This window comes from Triturus cristatus, chromosome 6 (genome assembly GCF_964204655.1).
Source record: "Triturus cristatus chromosome 6, aTriCri1.1, whole genome shotgun sequence".
In the NCBI taxonomy this organism is placed as follows: Eukaryota; Metazoa; Chordata; class Amphibia; order Caudata; family Salamandridae; genus Triturus; species Triturus cristatus.
The window spans coordinates 209261881-209280572 of record NC_140589.1 but is presented as its reverse complement, the minus strand read 5'-3'; the positions used below and the strand labels follow the sequence as shown (position 1 = coordinate 209280572).

The following is an 18692-nucleotide window of genomic DNA, read 5'->3' as shown; positions in this document are numbered from 1 at the left end:
CAAGTTGCTAACCCTGCTGCTGCAGGGGAGGGTGGTAGTGGCTTCTTTCCTGCCCCTTCGCCTCCACCTTTGTATGGAGGACTCCCCTGCTCTGCTGCCCAGCCCGAGGAGCACGTTAGGCACGGACCCTTGATGATCCGGCTACTCCTCCCCAAACGCTCCTCTTCCATTCTCAATGTATGAAATACAGTTCTCAAAATACTAATTGGAAGTACTACAGATTTCTGTTGATAGAGATATTGTATTGTATCTATTTATATAGCGCTTACTACCCCATACCAGGCGTTAAATAGCTTTTCGGGGAGTAGCACACTACTCTGGAACCCAAAAAGTATTAGTGGTGGATTAGTATAGGAAAATAAGAGCTAATTTTTAGCGATGAACATGAATCTGTTAGTTGGATTAAATAGGATAAAAAACGGCAGGAAGAGAGCTGTCGGGGGGGCAACAAACAGCAAAGACAACAAAGAACAGCAGATACAACAAAGAACAAAGGAATCCGGTAAAAGCAGCCAAAATTGACACAAAATCAGAGCAATACAGTGGTGAGAGAGCAGGCAGGGGTAGATAAAAACAGCGGCAAAGACAACAAATAACAGCAGATATAGCAAATAAAGGAATTGGGTCAAAGCAACAGAAAAATTACACGAAATCAGAGCAATATGGTGGGAAGTGAATGGGCAGTGGGGGAGGCAAAAGCTGTGGCAAAGACAACAAATAACATAAGAATTAGGCAAACAGGATGTGCTAAAATCAAGCAATATGAGAAAGAAACAGGTAAACCAGCAGCAGTATCAGGGAAGCAAAACTAGGCTGGCAAGAAGGGGGCAGACACTGGGACCTGCTCAGAGAGCGATGCAAAATCTCAAAATAGCCAAATTCAGGGCGATAGAACTGTGCAAATGATGGTATTGCTGCACCCAGCATAATGCCTGTACAAGAATAATTGATAGAAATCAAAATGGCTGAACGCCGTGGAAAGGGTCAGAAAGGTCTGCATCTCACCATCCCCAGAGAAATATTGCTAAAGTGGGCACAGAAAAAGGTATCATAACACCAGGTCAATTGTAAAGCACTTGAGCCAAGAAGCAAGGTAAAAAACAATTACCAATCTACATTTTAATACAATGAAGTGGCAGTATATAAGACTAAGCACTTCCATGTCTCTTACTAAGCACTGTTTACTGAACAATTTCAGTGCAGATGAGGGACGCCGTTCTCACTAAACCCTGGAAGACGGATTAAACATGTGGAATCCTTTGACTCACACACTGGAGAATAGCCCAGTCCTAAAATGACATCCACTCGCAGGCAAAAGCCAGCTCGACCTAACTGAAATGGCCGCCACGTTACGCACACAAAGTGATGGGCACCAGCAGCTAGACTTTATTATCGTGGCATCCATAAGGGAGCGGGAAGTCCAGCACGGAGCATTACCTCTACGTCCCTCGTCCTCGACCCAGTCATCACTAATGAGGTATTCCACTTGACAGGAAACAAAACAGGAAACGCTTTTAGGCTCCACCCACCCTCCTGCCAGGAGCTATAAGTACATAGCGAAGAGAAAGCCCTTCCTGACATACCAAGCAACAAAGGCCTGAACTCAAGTATGACCGGGCCGAGGACGAGTAGGACTAAGAGTAATGGGGATTACCGGTAAGTAATCATAGCATTACCTCTACGTCCCTCGTCCTCTACCCAGTCATCACTAATGAGGCATACCAAAGCAACCACACAAGCAGGCCTTTGGCATACCACACAGAGAACACAGACCGAAAACAAAACTGGAGTGCAGCAAGTGAGTTTTTTTTTAAAAGCACACAGAATCAGGTGGGGGAACATAAGTAATCATAGCAATCGTTACGCCCCAAGATGGTAGCAGGGAAAGGCGTGTCAGCCATTTCTAGCCCTACGAGAGCCTGCAATTATTAATGCATACAATAACCCTGCTCTCCAACCCAGCAGAGCGGAAGGAACAAAAACTATCACCTCATTTGTCTAGGGGTCACCATGTTTATTCATAAAAAGTAAAAATAAATAAGTAATTACTATTCCTGCTCCACCAAGCTGTGTGCTTGCTAGGGTTGTTGGGCTGTTTTTTTCCCCTCCAGTTAGCCAGAGGCAGAGGGTATAAGTACTTTGCTTAGCAATGTTGATTGTACGCTAGCTTTGTGTTATTTGAGAGTTGCAACTTTGGGCTACATTTGGGATGGTATCTGGTCCGCCTTAGGCTCAATTTTGGCCTTATATTTGAACAGTACTGGGCTTGGCAGGGCTTTCAAAATCTGGCAGCTCACTCAAGTCTGCACGGAAAAAGGGCTACCGAGACCTTTGGCCCGAACCTTACTTGGCTTAAACTGTCTACGTCCAGAAGTGGTACTTTATACAAAAGTAAACGATTACCCTTATGGATGTATTGGTGTATATCAGTTTTCCATATACACCAAGGGGCTTATTTACAAGCCCCTTGCGCCACCCGTACGTCACTTTTCCCATGTTAAAAATGACGCAAAAGTGGCGCAAGAGCCTTGTAAATAAGCCCCTAAAAATGTATTATTTCTGTCCTTGCTTTCAGCCCTTTTGCTGGAGATCCTTGAGCAATCTGCACGTCCAGAGGTGTCAAGTGCTGCCTGGGGTGGGCCGGGGCAGATCCTCGGGATAGGGTGGGGGCTGAGGCGGGGAGAGGGCGGGTGGCGCGGGCGCCCATCTCTATGGAGCCCGGCCTTATCTTGGCAGCAGGCCGCGAGGGCTTTGTTTATGCCCGATCAAAGTTCTGCCGCGTGTGAATGATTAGGAGAGCGGCTCCCGCGGCGGAGCCACTGTGACAGCAGAGAGCCGCTGTCACTGCCACGGACACCGCTCTCCCGCAGCGCACCATGGAGGCCTACGACCACCTGTACGACTCGGTGCACACCCCGCTCTACGAAGAGATCCCCGACGGGCCCCCGAGCTACGAGCAGGAGCACGGGGACAGCGAGGGGCCCGCCTCGCCCAGCTCCTCGGGCAGCCCGGAGAGCATGGTGCTGAGCGGCCGCGGCAGCCCGGACAGCCCCTTCCCCGCTCCCGGGAAGGAGAGGGCGCCCTCTGCCGGCGACGACGGACCGAGCTCCCCGCCGGCTCTCTTCGGCCGCTCCGCCTCCACCGGCACCATCCCGGGGTCCCCGCTCTTCTCCCCCACCTCGCCCACCGGCGTCTTCAGCCCCACCGACCCCGCAGGCTTCAGCCTCTCCCGGGGCAACTTCAGCCGCCAGGTACCCGACAGCAGCAGCAATAACAACCCAGGGGAGGAGGACAACTCCCTGCTGGACATCTTCCTCTTCGTCAAGGTGAGTGCCGCCGCCCCAGCCCTTCGGACCGCACCTGACAGCACGCGCGGGCGCGCGTTTTAAGGTGCGCACCTGAAATGCCGCCGAGTAACTGTACCATGGACAGGATTAGATGAAACGTGTAGGAGAGACTGCACGTGGAAAATACAGAAAGTACCTCGAAATCACGTTATGCTTAAAAAACACACTGGTGTCTGTCTTTCGAAAATAAGGCGGCGTGTTGGCAAAAGCAGCGACCGCTCCTGTAGCAGCATTGTGACAAAAATAAATAAGTAACTGCCAATTCATTTTTAAATAGTATGAAAAAAAGGCACTCTTCCACTTGAGAAATGTAAGCGACAATTGGGCAACAAGTGGTGCCTGTCTTTTGAGAATCTTGGGATATTTCTGAAACAATTGGGGACTGTGTTAGAAACGTAAATGAAATGTATGCAAAAATGTAGCCCATACCTTGAACATCAAGTGTGACTTTTACGCAAAGTGGGCTCTGCCTGTCTGCAGTGAAGTGGCCTTTTTGAGTAAAAGTGGAAATAGGTACTTAAAATGACCACTAGCAGCCCCTGGTGCAGATGGAAGAGGTAATAGCCGGACATGTTTATATCCGGTAATGACCTTGGTCTATACCGCAGGTGACAGCGAGGCCAGAGAGAACAGAGGCTCACATATTTTGCAGACGACAGTTTTATTTTGCATTTCTCACTGCCTAGGAATTATTATGTACGTCTAATTATAAGTAATGCGTTTGAAAATCAAGTAGCGTTTTTCTCAAACGTATGGACTATTGGTCGAAAATTAAACTCGTGTTTTTTTAGGTTTAAACCCCTTGCTCCAGGTGTCTCCCTTCCACCAGGCCCTGAATGTGGCTTTCTGATATCCCCTGGCTTTCAATGAACATCCCAGACCCTCAAACACTGATGTTTACGGAATCAATGGGAGTGGAACCATTTTGTGGGTTCTGAAAGTGTTGTATTAATCCCAGAATCAGTGCTTTAAATGGACAGGTACTGTCAGGTACCAAGTACCCCCACTTCTTCATTTTGTTAGGGGGGGCACCACTTCGCAGTTCTGATGCATTTCTTTTAAAGGGAGAGTATATGAACTAGGACAGTGAATTCCTGCACTTCAGTACTTCCTTTTCACGCACTGTCAAGATGTAACCCAACAACTGCAGCTTTGGAGAATGCTACGTGGCGCCTCGGGGCCCCTATATTCACTTCCTCCTGTAACAAGCATTTGCAATGCAATAGGTCTTGCATTTAAGCGAGTTTGAGCTATTGACATTGCTTCTACTTTGATAGCTTTATTTCGGTCGATGACCATAAAAGCACAGATAAAATATGTACATACAGGATAAAACATAAATATTTATACATACAAGTAAAAAGTTATTAAACAGAGTTATCAAAGTTGAGATTTACATATTAATGGTTCAGTTGATGAAAGTGGACCTCCTTCGCCACATGCTGTGCAAGAAACGGGAAACAGTAAATACGATAGGGGGCGAAGTGTCATAACGCAATATCCTACATGCTTGTGCGCATTGTTTTAGGCCTAGATTTCTACATAATGGTACAAGCCATGATCTACGAATTTCTTTATAGGCAGGGCAGAAGAATAAGATATGAACTAAATCTTCTTTGGTTGTGTTGCAAGCCGGACAAAGCCCCTCACTTCTTCCTGGCCATTTGCAAGTAAAGTCCCCGATTGGGAGGCAGCCGTGCCTTAACTGAGTATATAGTTTTTTGGCAAACGGGGGCTGAATTTGATCTAAGAATTCCTCCCTGCTGGGTGCCATCTTGACTTGCAAAAATTCTGTGGCCAACCTACCCATAGTCTGTGAGCGGTACAGCAGAGTTAGCTTGTGCTGCTTTAGTAGCACTAGCAACTCCTTCTTCTGTACCGCTAAACAGCTCACCCATGGAGAGTCCCAGAGTTGAGGCAGACCTATCTGGTGTATTAATGCTTTAAGGTGAGATAGCCAGGGTATACTTTTGGCCTTCAGTTGGTCCCAAATAGCCAAGAATTCAGCTCTATAGTCATTGAGCTCGGGCACTGTCCATAACCTTCTCCAGTATAGGAGGGGTCGGTTTGACAGAAATTCAGAAATGGGTTCCAGGTCTAGATCTAACCTCAAGGGGACGAGAGGTGTGCTCTGGGGGAGCCCTAGCAAGTTTCTAACAAATGTGTGTTCAGCCTTTGATAGGGGTAATACACGGGTGTGGCCCCAGAGTTCTGCGCCGTATGTAGCGGTAGGTCTTACTTGAACCCTATACATTTCAAGGGCTGGAGACACTGGTTTAAATTGCGTTTTCCTGTGAAACTTGCTAATGCCACCAGCTACCTGTGTCAGCTTTAGGGCAGATTTGGTCACCTGGGGGCCCCAACCGAAATCTTCGGTCAGGGTAACACCCAGGTAAACAAAGGTTCTGACCCTTTCGAGCGGAGTGCCATTCAAAGATGGGCAGGGGCGGGTGCGCTTAGGTGGGCCGAAAATCATGTACTTTGTCTTATCTAAGTTCATTTCAAGTCCACGCAGAGCGCAGAATGTTACAAATCCATCCAGGACCCTCTGGATGCCCGTTGATGTCCGCGATAATAATAAAGTGTCGTCAGCGAACATCAAAGCGGGCACCCGTCCAGATGACAGGCGAGGGGCGTCATTATTCCTGACCGCGTCCAGGTCACCAACCAGGCCATTTATGTAGAGACTAAAAAGTGTGGGTGCCAAGGCACAGCCCTGGCGAACTCCTCTGGTGACGGGGAAAGGGTCGGATAAATCGCCATTCTTCCCACAGCGTACCTGGGCATAGTTCCCTTTATGGAACCGCTTTAGGAGCTCTAGTAAATATGGGGGGAGCTTTAGATCTTCCAATACCCTCCATAGCTTTTCCCTGGGCACGAGGTCGAAAGCGGCCCGTAGGTCAACAAATACCAGGTATAAGCTACAACCCTCCAGTATTACCGTCTTCCAATACAAAACCTGCAACCTAAAAAGTTGGTCCAGAGTCGAGATCCCGGCTCTGAACCCGGCCTGTAGGGTGGTTAGTATTTTGCTTTCATCTGCCCATTCTAGAATTCTGTCCAAAATGATCCGACCCATAAGTTTCTGTGAGGTGTCCAAGAGACTTATCGGTCTATAGTTTGAGGGCACCAAGGGGGAACCTTTTTTAAATATAGGGACAATTTCGGCCCCGGCCCATGTATCTGGGATGTTAGCTCCCTCGAGTACTGCATTGAACAGTGCCGCTAAATAGGGTGCCCAGATCCTAGGTTGGGAGTGGAAGAGGTCGCCAGGGACTTTGTCAAGGCCGGGTGCTTTATTATGAGGCTGCCTAGCGATGGCATGCTCTACTTCCTTGATTGGCAATGCCTTTTATTCTTGTTTTCGTTTATGAAACATAAATAAAAGGCATTGTCATTTGCAATGTCAATAGCTCAAACTCGCTTAAATGCAAGACCTATTGCATTGCAAATGCTAACGGCTGTCCTGCAGTTCCCCCGGAGCAAAAGCAGGCATCCACTTCTGTGAGGACAGCTGATCTCAGCAAAAAGACAGAAGTGGATGCCTGCTTGTGCCCCGGGGGAACTGACATAAAAAAAAAAACACGCAAAGCGGCATTTTGTTGCTATGGCAACAAAATGGCGTGGGACTGTCCACAGTCCCAAGGACACGCACATACTGTTTGCAATGGACAAATGGCGAGAGCAGCCATCTTTGTCCATTGCAGACGCGTGCATGAGAGCCCTCGCAGAATTGATTCCAAAAGGAGCTCACCTGGCTCGAGCAGCGCATGCGCTGCTTTCACCAGGCGAGACCTAAAAAAGCCTTTGACTTTGGTTGGGACAGCCACACAGAATTCACTAGTAAGTCGTGGCCCCCTTTGTTAGAAGAATAGGGCGACCCTTATATGTAAACACGTGTAGTAGGCAGGGCACAAGTCCTATAAAAAGAAGTGGTGGGACTGACCAAGTAAGACAATATGCAAATGACCTCATGACGTCACGACGTAGCACTATAAAAGAAATAAAATAGTGCTATTTAATTTATTTGTGTAAATACTGGGATAGACTAACTCATCTGACAGTCTTTCAGTGTCTGCATTTATATACAGGGACAGAACAAAGGCAAAAGCATGCCTCTACGAAGTACCTGTGAAGAGAAGGCAAGCTGTGTGCCTTTGTTTTTTTCTGTGGCATTTACATTTAGGTGCCAAGTGGCCCCCAGTCAGCATATACAAACAAAAGGAGGCCAGGTGGCCCTTAACTTCGGTCCAGCTGAAGGTGAAACAAGCATTGGCATAGCCAATAGGTCTCTCTTTTGGGACCTTACAAGTGTTTAGCCATGCAACAGTTGCATAACTAAATACTTATAAGGTCCCAAAAGCGAGACCTATTGGCTATGCCAATGCTTGTTTCTGTTTATTACTGCTCTGTAGCAATGGCGGCGCACGGGTGCCACCATTACTACATAGAAGTAATAAACTGAAAAAAAAAACCTGGCTCACGGAGAACATCAAAGCGGCAGTGATCGCGATCAAACATCAAAGCGGCCGTGCGGCTGCGAATGTGAGGCGCGCGCGCCCGCACACATGCACTGTAGCTCTAGGCTACAGTGGTAGCACTTTGTTGGCCCTCACAAAAAGTCTCGCCAGTCCAGTCCAGCGCATGCGCTGGGTCAGGCGAGACCTAAAAAGGCTCCCTCGCTGCCTGCACGTTGCTGCTGGGAATGGAAAGCAGGCAATGTGCAGGTACTGCTGAACGTGTCCCGGTGTCTGAAAATTACACTGGGACAAGTTCAGCATATTATTGTGGGGCCCAACTTCTTGGCAGGGGGGACGGCGTCCGCCCTGTGAAGAGAGTGGGGGGACGCCGTTTACCTCCGTGTACCCCCGACTCGAGCTCTGGTAGCAGGCCTCATGACCAACAATAACCAACAACACTGGACTAACCATCAACCTTGGGTTCCAGAGAGCGTGCTACCTGGCGGAAAGCACTTCAACATCTTGTCACGGGTAGTAAGCGCTCAGGCCGGCTTTAGGGCAGTGCGACCAATGAGGCACCACTTGGCGCTGACCTGAAGGGGGGGCACTGAACTCAGGTTGGGTCAAAAAGGGTTGTCGCACAGGGCGCCACCAGCGCTTAAGCCGGCCCTGCAAGCACTATATAAATGTAATACAATTACAATTACCTTAAGAAAGTATCCACTGCACGCTGCTAGCTAATGTGGTGCTGCGCCTCCATCTTTCAAGAATGAAACCTGAGCTAAACTGGGTAAATCCACACGGCGAGATGACATAGCGAATTCCACAGCGGGCTTTCAAGAATTTTAAAATAGGCCCCTGTATAGCCCGCGCCTGGTCCTCATAGGCTTAAACGAGGTTCCGTTAAAAATTTGGAATGAGGTTGTGGGAATGTTTTAACCTACATAGACGACGACTTCGAACCTTCCAGACTTCGACAGGAACCTGCCTGTGAAGTAAATCCTTCTTGTGAAATGAGATGCAATGGCAAACCTGGCCAAGCGGAGCGCTGCTGGCTGTCTTTGCAGCTGGCTGCGGTTCTAGTGCGTTTTTTAAACAAACATGACAAAACGCCATCTTTCATTACATTATTTAAAACCATGGTAAGTTTCTTTTCAAATATTTTTTTTTCCCCCGAAAAGCTCACATTAATGGTACATTTTGGAAGTGGGTGGTGGAGGTCAAAACTGTACTGACCAATCAGTGGCAGTACAGATGTAACCCCTATCTAGAAGCCTTGAATTAATTTCGTCTTTATGTTACTATGAAAAAAATGGTGTGTTAGTATATGTTTTGCCCAAGCGTAAGGAATGTTGAAACTTTTAGAAAAATCGTGCAATCCTTCGTAGAGGTCATTTGTAGACTACCAAGAAAATTAGGGGATGTGGAGATAACTTCTGTGTAGTCGAGTATTCCCTTTAGTTCAATATTTTTGCCGGTCCTAAACAAGCAGTAATAGGTGTGTTACACACAGTACAATGTGTTTAGTGACGCCACATTTGGGTTGAATGCAAGAAATCGAAGCCACGTTTCACCTGATTGTCTGCCTAGTTTCAGATTACAGGATAACAAAACCATGTCATCTCTCTGCTTGTAAAACAAAAGCTAGTAATGTTTACCGTTGTATTACGATAGTGCTGACGTATAGAAATTCACCTTGAGGTGAACAGAGTCCAGTGTTGGCATCTGTCAAATATACGGATTACGTGGCTGCACGCTTTTTAGGTCTGTTGCAGACACCTTTACCTTTTGTTGGTTGACCTATTGTTTCCAATACATTCCATATTCTTAGAGTTGGATTTACCTCTGCCCCTTACTCATGTTTGGATAACTTTGCTGGTTGTATGATAGACCAACGCATGCCTCAATAACGCATGCCTAAACCATGCGGTCTCAACCACGACCACGTCTTTACCACGCATGCCTTTATAACAAATTTCTTTGTAAAGGCATGATTTCTAATAGCAAAAGTGGTAAAAATTACAACACAGCCTCCCAGCCATGAGCCCTAAAAACTGGCCCCCAGCACTGCAATCCCCCTGCCCAGCCCTAAACACTACCCAGGCCCCTGCCCTGAGCAGGAAAAACCATCCTCTAGCCCTGCAATGCACCCACCCAGTCCAAAAAACTACCCACCCCCTGCCTCCCACCCTGAGCCCTAAAATGTTTCCAGGCCAAAAAACGACCCGACCCCTGCCACCGCCCTGACCACTAAAATTACTCCCAAGCCAAAAAACTACCTGATCCCTGCCCCCCATCCTGAGCCCTCTAACAACCCCAAGCCAAAAAACTACCCTGACCCCAGGCCCCTGCCCTGAGCCCTAAAATGTTTCCAGGCCAAAAAACGACCCGACCCCTGCCACCGCCCTGACCACTAAAATTACTCCCAAGCCAAAAAACTACCTGATCCCTGCCCCCCATCCTGAGCCCTCTAACAACCCCAAGCCAAAAAACTACCCTGACCCCAGGCCCCTGCCCTGAGCCCTAAAATGTTTCCAGGCCAAAAAACGACCCGACCCCTGCCACCGCCCTGACCACTAAAATTACTCCCAAGCTAAAAAACTACCTGATCCCTGCCCCCCATCCTGAGCACTCAAACAACCCCAGGCCAAAAAACTACCCTGACCCCAGGCCCCTGCCCTGAGCCCTAAAATGGCCCCAGACCAAAAAACGACCCTGACACCTGTCCCCAGCCCTGAGCCCTAAAACGGCCCCCAGGCCAAAAACCTACCCCGTCCCAAACCCCGCCCTGAGTCGTAAAATGGCCCCCAGCCCTGAAAATTGCCCCTTCCTCCCGCCATAAGCCCTAAAACTACCCCCCTGAAAACTACCCCCACCCGGAAAACTCCCCCCCCCCAAACCCTACCTACAAAGCCACATACCGCTCCTTACTCTACCGATCCTTTGTGTTCCTCTCCCCGCCCATTCGGGCCCTGGAACTAGACCGCTGACTGCCTCATCCACGCATATGCGTGGTTGAGGCATCTGCCTTGTTAAGGCAAGTGATGTTCCGCTTGCGCGGTAACGGCATCCGTGGCTTAACCCGTATGCTAAATGCCGTTTCCAAACTTTGCTTTTTCTCAGGTGTTTGCTATTGTATCAGTGACTTTCATCCCTATTCTTGTGTCTATCCCACCTAGGACCATGTAGGTCTCACAGTGTTCAGAGTGGGTAAGTTGTATTTCTTCTACTGCTGCCTCGTTGAGACTCTTGTTCTGTATCTCTTGAGTTACCATAAGTGTGCATATGTTTTGCTGCACTCTCCCCCACTTCACTTTTTGTTTCAGTACTCCATTAGAGTGGATTACGGCTCAGCAGCTGCAAAGTGCGGCAAAGTGCGACTGAACCCCTGTCCTTTCTTTATTCTCCTCCTACCCCGGTCCCGCTCCCATTCTGCTCCCCGCTTTTACTTTATTTATGTAAATTATAATTTGTCTTACTCATGCATTGACATAGGGTATTCACTGATTTGTGAACCATATGAAGGTCATTTCCGGCAGAGGCCATCAATTTCATTATCTATAGAGAGATTGCAGTTTGTGGTGAGTTTCCTGTGTTTATTTGCTTGCACATGGGTGTTGTGCATGAGGTGGTAGTGACTTCACTTTGATCTTCTATTCCAGGCTGGATTTATCATTGGTGGTTTATTATGAGTGTGGACATGGTTAATTTTCTTTATTGTGCATCTATCTCTCGTGGAATTCTTTCTATTATATCTGGTGTCTGTTCTGTGGCAGTATAAAAATGTTTCTCTGTTTTACGCTTGCCTATATTGACTAAAGTCTCAGCACTGGGTGTTTTTTATTTGACCTTTAATTGGTGGAGGTGTCTTGTGACTTAGTTGAATATTTGTGTCTTGGATTGTAATCTAGTTATACATTTGTTTATCTTAGCCCTGATGAAGTCTTTGGCTTTTACCAATAGACGAAACACGTGTTGGCTCAATCTGTGGCTATCTTTTATGTAGATGAAGAACTGAAATACAATCTGAAGTACACAAGAACAAAGACGAAACAGCTGAAGAGACTACTGCGTGGATCAATTATTGTTGAAAAATTATTTTTGTGGCTCAGGAAATTGACTTTGTATTCAGTTGCAAGTGTGTCGACTTATGTTGACACTGATTTATAATGTTGGGTAGTCGTTGTACAGTTTCCTTTGAGCAATGTTTGTGAACTTATTGTTTCTAATTACGTTTTCACGTAACCGTGCTCAGTCTGTACCCCACTGCCCTTTTTTCCCACGAATTTAGATTATTTAGGGATTGCAGCAGGTTTAGTGATCTACCAATAAGGTATTAATAATTTTGGAAATGTGCTCTAGAAGTGACAGGAGCAAAGTAGCGGAAGACCTCTTTAAGAACCTTCACACAGGAGTTCCTATTAATAAGGCAGTGACTCATGGAAACATAAGACCTAATGAAGGTCTGAAGGCTAAATTCAGAAGACTAGAAAGGATGAAAAAACCTGAAATAGCGAAATGGTGGGATGGGGCCACCCTGAAGGAATATCTGAGACTTGAAAGAACCCATAGAGGCCTACGTTCGCGGTTATTCCCGCCCTATGACGATCTTGAGGAAGATCTACTTCTAATATGGGTAAAAGAGTTGACTGGCAATTCAATGCGACTAATGAACATACTAATAGAAAACGCAGATAGAAAGGTATTAAAAGCTGTATAACAGGTGGACAACTTAGAAAAAGAAATTCAGGAGATCAATTTAGTCGATGCAACCAAAAAGAATTATACTATTCTAGAGAAAGTGCCTGGCAAGTTTGAAGATGACATCAAAGAAAGAAAAGCACGCAAACTTAAATGTGACGAGATAGAATACTCCAATGGTAGAGTTTGTACGTTTGCCAAAAGATTTATAGTCTCGTCAAGTTAGACTTACAACGAAGTGAGAGTAAAACCTCACTTTTAAGTGGCCATAGCACAGCATCCTCAAATAGTATTTCTAGTAATGGTGAGGCAGGGGCTCAGGGCTCAGGGCTAGGCCCTCAGCCCGACTCTTTTTAATATCTACCTCTCCCCCCTTGTCCCACTTGTAGAGCAACACGGTGTAAGTGTTGTCTCATACGCTGACAATACCCAGCTTGTGTTCTCCTTCAAAGATCACTCTGAGGCTGCATTTACAAGCTTCGAGCAGTGTCTAATGGACATATCAGCCTGGATGACTGACAACTGTCTCAGGCTGAATACCGACAAAACGGTGGTATTGTTTTTCAATCAGCCTTCCCCTCCTCCATCCGTCCTCTGGTGGCCTTCAAAGCTTAATCCCACCTTCCTCTTCCTGTCTCCTCTGCCAGGAACCTGGGGTTCAAATTCGACACAACCCTGTGTTGGCTCAATCTATGGCTATCTTTTATGTTGATGAAGAACTGAAATACAATCTGAAGTACACAAGAATAAAGAACAAAGACGAAACATCTGAAGAGACTACTGCGTGGATCAATTATTGTTGAAAAATTATATGTTTGTGGCTCAGGAAATTGTCTTTGCATTCATGTCTCGTAATGCTCCTAGTTACTGTTCCTCACATATTGTTCCTTGTCTGTTTCATATTCCTCACATGACTCATTCTGTCTTATATTATAGTTTGACCTGCATCCTCTCCCACTGCTCACAGGATTTAGGTTTGCAGACACCTGTTTGTTAAGGTTGGTAGTTTTGCTGTAGCTCTCTGTAGCCTTCAGCGTAGTGAATGGATCCTGCATTATTAATCCATAGGGTGAAAGCTATAATGAAGACACAAGGGTGGAGGTTGGACTGGCTTGTTTCCTTAATCATGGATATTTACATGCTGATGAGATGGGCCAGCTCCTCTCCTCCAAGCACAGTATACCTGTGATGAACCCAGAGGGATTTCAGCTCTCGCCAACTATTTTTAGTCTTGAACTTAGGGCCCTTGCACATCCCATTTGGATCATCATCTTTGTGTTTCATTGTTGATGTGATAGCAGGTAATGATCAAAGTGGACAAATGCATTGACGATCACGGTTTGCATGTAACATTTATTTCTTCAGCATATCCAGGGGTGGATAAGAAGTAGGCTTGCACCCGGCATTAATAGGTACACTATCTGGCTTGGAACCAAAGCCAGTCATTCATATACGGGGTGATTAGGAGTTGCATGGAACCAGGGGCATAGTAAACTCACATGCAATTTTGCTTTTACCATGTGGTAAATCAACCCCGTTACCATGAAATTACAAGGTAGACCCCTTAGAATGGAGCATTACTGTGCTGGACCAATTCTTTCAATGCGTGAATCACACAGATTTTTGAAATTCCGTAGGGTTTAATACACCTGTTCTGAGCAGGAAGAAACTGTAGGCAGGGACCTCAGGCTGGGGTGAGGGAAGGGGGAGAGTGCTGGTGGAGGAGGTATGGGTAGGGGAAGCAGTAATCTGGCAGGACAGAGCATTGAATACTCCACCCACGTTAGAAAAAGTATGTGAACGGAGGCTTTGGCTGCTGCTGCACCCAAAGTCTCACGCCATTTTTTTGGCAGGAATTATCGACCGTAAAAAAATTCTGAACTGATTCTCCCACATGGTGATAAAGTGAACCTCTTGGAGGCAGGCGGACTCGAATTCCTTGACATGGCTATTCAGCCAATATATCAAACTAAGTCAAAGATAAAGAATTTCGGCTTTGTCCTTGATGATAACTTATCTGTGGGCGCAGAAGTTAATGCCGCGACAAAGGCTATCATGATCCCTCTATTATGAATAAAGAAAACAGTTGATATGAATCCATGCCATTGCAGAGCTAGAAGCCTGAAGGTTCCAGCACTAGTTTCCAGTGGGTGCAAGAACACATTACAAATGCTTCTATATAATCATTAAATGTAGGCAAGGTACAACCCAGGTATGCCTTCAGGAAGCCCTCTGGGTCAGATTAAATCAATGTTTGAGCATATTAGGGTCTAGTGGTCAAAACACATTGAATCAACTACTCTTCAAACCCCAGGTCTTTTGGGGGCAAGACAGCTCAGCATTTTGAGTTATGGAACCACCTACTTCCAAACATCAGCAGTAGCAGATGCATGGGGTTCAAGCAAAATCTTAAATCACATCTCGTTGCAATCTGACCCTGGCAATGCGATCGTTCACACTGGGGTAGCGTTCCTCATTGTAGACCAGAAGGGACAGAAGCCAAGGCCGGAGCCCAAAGGCAGATCAATAGGCAGTGTATGCCACCATGAGCTTCAGAACAAGACAGCAGCATAAGTTATAGTTGTAAATACGTAAGGAGCACAATCAAGAATTAAAAAATAACATTTGGAAAATCAAAGATACGACTGTTGAATTTAAATATGCAACAATCAATCAGCCTCCCCTAAAGTAGCATATTAGAGCCATCATTCACAGAGTGTTTCTGTTTCAGACTAAGGGCCTGATTTAGATCTCGGTGGCATTACTACGTCACAACGGTGACGGATATCCCATCCGCCGAAACATAAATCCCATTGGATAAAATGGGATTTATATCTCAGCGACTGGATATCCATCACCGTTGTGACGGAGAAACCCGTCTGCCGAGATCTAAATCAGTCCCTTAAGCTGTAATTTTCTGGGTATTAAACCCACTCCCAGATGAGGCAGCAATATGTGCCACAAAGATCGTGCTCAAGAAAATCTGTCATTAAAGGAGGAACAACAACACTTATTCCTATAACCAGGTATTTCTAATTGGTTCGATTACAAAAGGTAAATGACCAGCGGAGCATGGACTCCAGTGCATAGCTGCTATATACTGTACATACTAACGCTTTTGTGTGTTCGTGCTGTGGGAAGGAATACATTTGACTACCTTGTAGACAAGCTTTTTATTTGATTATGGAATGAAAATGAAACCCAGTAAGGAAATGCCCATGAATTAAGAATTTCAAATATAGAGAATTTGGATAAGGCTGACGTATTTGATTTGATAAAAGTTTCCGGGTAAAAGTGCTACATAACCAGGAGCTCAGTTAAATTCCCAAAAATGACAGAGCTATAAAAGCAATTTTTAAGAACAACAATCCAAATATGACAGTCATTGAACTGCTTTAAATACATGTACACTCATCCTCCTTGTATTTTTATGTGACTGGGGGCTGAATTGGGGCACAGCAGAATAGAAGACCGGAGGCAATTCTTCAGATGGTTCAGCATAATAAATGTGAAGCTCTCTGCAACAGTGGGATTTTCTTCCCCTTTAAGCTACAAGCAGGATACAGGGCATAACCCAGTGCCTTCCTTCAAAGTTGCAAAACAAATTTATAAGGACAAGCTTATTCCACTAACGTATAATTCTACTGATGCATTGTAAATATCTTCAGAATTGCTATGATGCAGCAATCGCCAGGGGATTTTGAAGTGCATGACTTTTTTTTGCCAATTTCTTCTAAGGATTCTGATTTTTTTTGTGTCAATTTCATCTAGCAATTTTCTCTCTACAGAGCAAATTCACTTTGGTACATTGATTTTATTCAACATCTTGCAACCTTGAGAATTTTTGCAAATACCTTTGGTTATTTTGTTTAACAATTTACTACATGCCCTTTCTACTGATATGTTTAAGGTGCCTTCGGGTGCATGATGCCTGAAGGCCACCATCTAAATTCAGCTAAAATCAGATCCCTTATCCCCTCCCCCTCTTGTTAGTGACCCAAAGGCTGTGTCTCACAAATTCAGTTGCTCTATATCTTATTCAGAATGGGTCGCCAACATGTTCATTACTCTTAATGGGCATTCTTTTCAGTATGTCGTCCCTATAAAACATTATGCAATAGATGCACACTTTTTTACTCCACGGAGTATATCAAAACATATGTGGTAGCTTTGCATCATTCAGTCATTAACAGGTAGAACACTTGTCAACCCCATTAAGAGGAGTTAAGTTTGGTCACCCCCTCATCATTTCCATAGTTAATTTATAGCACGGGTTATCATACGGGATCCCTCTTTCTGTTCCTGTGCTACAACTGGTCAGGAAGAAGTTAGTTACCATGTGTTCAAGAACTGTATGAATTGTAATTTTTGCTTGCAGGGATACATTAATGGGAGAATCTATCTCCAACCTTTGGAGTACACAGGAATGTATTTGAAAGAAAGTCCTCGTCCAGTGCTTGGTGACTGAGGTTCCGGTGGGTGTTACTCCTCACCACAACTTATTGGATAGATAGATTGATGTGCCCCATCAGAAAACTAATTGTATGGATAGTTGAAGATAATCAAACACATTAGGAAATAGAATGAGGGAATGGTTGGCTCTCATCAATTAGGCTAAATCTATAAAATTATAGAGCTTGGATCTCATTCAGAAAGATTTGCTGTGAATTCGTTTTGAGTACTTGCAGCTCACGTCTAAATTCCCAGAGTAAGCCAGAAGCGCTGCTGGTTTACTCCTGGAATTCATTACTATATCAGGAGTACTCCAAGAGTAAGTTGCATCAATTCAGAGCAAAATCATAGTTAATCAGGCTCCATTAGTAGTTTACATAGATGATGAACGACGCCTGTGTAGCTCGGACTCAGTGAATATTTTGAAAATGACATTCTAAATATTAATCTAACAGTATAAATCAGCTAGGATTGAATGCATTAAATCTTTTTTACTTAAACGTAAAAGGAAACGTACAGACATAATTATATGCAAAATGGCAGTCATCCGTGGCAACACTACTTCCAGCTCAATTGGGCAGACATTTCTAGTCAGGCCTGTGATTAAAGTCCATTGTCCTTGCCTTACTTATGGAACTTCACATTCCTGAACCAACTCATTGGGGTGTTTTAAGGTAATGATTCCTGATGAACGCAGGGTAAGTGAGCCCTGAAATAACACACACGAAGGTGTGGAGTGGGTAAAAGGAGAGTTCATAGTAAAAAAAAAAATCATTGAAGTACTAATAAAAGGTAGAGACAAAAAGATATAAAAAAGCCGAAAAAAGGTGCAAAACATTAATGGGTTAGTTTAGGGTAAGACCGACACTGTAGGTTTAAAGTCTGACGCTGTATTATAATGACAGCGGTTGGAGTTTAAATAGACCAGGGAATCCGACTCGGTTCCAACAGGCTGAAGGAGCACGTCGGCCAGTCGTAAAGGCCTGATAATACCTTAAGGACGGCATTTCCGCCGTCGTGATTATGATGGCACTTTCTGACAGCAGTTTCTTGTCGGTCGTCCCGACATGGAACTGCTGTCACAAAGTGTCTTTGGGGGCCCCTAGCAGGGAGCCCTCCCCCCTGGCCCTCCACATGTGGCCCAGAAGGTGCTTCACATCCCTGCACCGTGTGGCAGGCACCATGCGGCGGATGGTTTTGTCCGGCTGCACAAGCTACCATTGAAAATGGAAGTTTGCGACTGCACCATGTGTGGCCGCATCCTAATTGCGGTATCGGAATCGCCGACCTGAGGTCAGTCAGTTCCCAATCTGCAGTGATGTCAGTAGGAGGCAACTCCAACCGACATCATAATCAGGGCCTTGGATTCTTCACAAATGCACCAAGAGCCATAAATATTTTACCTTGATCACTTATAGTAATAGATGACTGAGTAACTAAATCTTAATAGGAAAACCACAAGATCAAAGTGTGTTTAATGATCATCGAGCTGCTAGGTCATAGGTGCAACTTAAAGTGCAGCAGGGACCCTGATTGGCAATGAACAGCCGAATGAACCTTTTTTCGTGTTATGACCCTTGCTCTCTGTTAACTAACCTCCTTTAATGAAGCATTACTTTTTACTACCCAAGCTGCAGTTATTGTTAATGTTTAATATCTACTTCTGGTACTTTCCATGACTTTGGCCTGCACCCATTGTGAACAGCTGGATTTAATGAGGTCAAAGGAAAGA

At 45.4% G+C, this 18692-nt stretch overlaps 1 protein-coding gene across 2 annotated transcripts in view; it reads left to right on the top strand.

Moving 5' to 3' along the window:
* The first annotated feature begins 2789 nt into the window (after positions 1–2789).
* CLIC5 (CLIC family member 5) overlaps positions 2790–18692 on the top strand; it is a 465318-nt gene continuing 449415 nt past the window's right edge. Inside the window, exon 1 of one of the 2 annotated variants that reach the window (XM_085610537.1) lies at positions 2790–3326. In XM_085610537.1, the coding sequence (XP_085466663.1) occupies positions 2877–3326 (450 nt within the window). In that variant the 5' untranslated portion in view covers positions 2790–2876. The remainder of the gene's footprint in view (positions 3327–18692) is intronic. The other variant, XM_085610538.1, reaches the window with a different exon arrangement.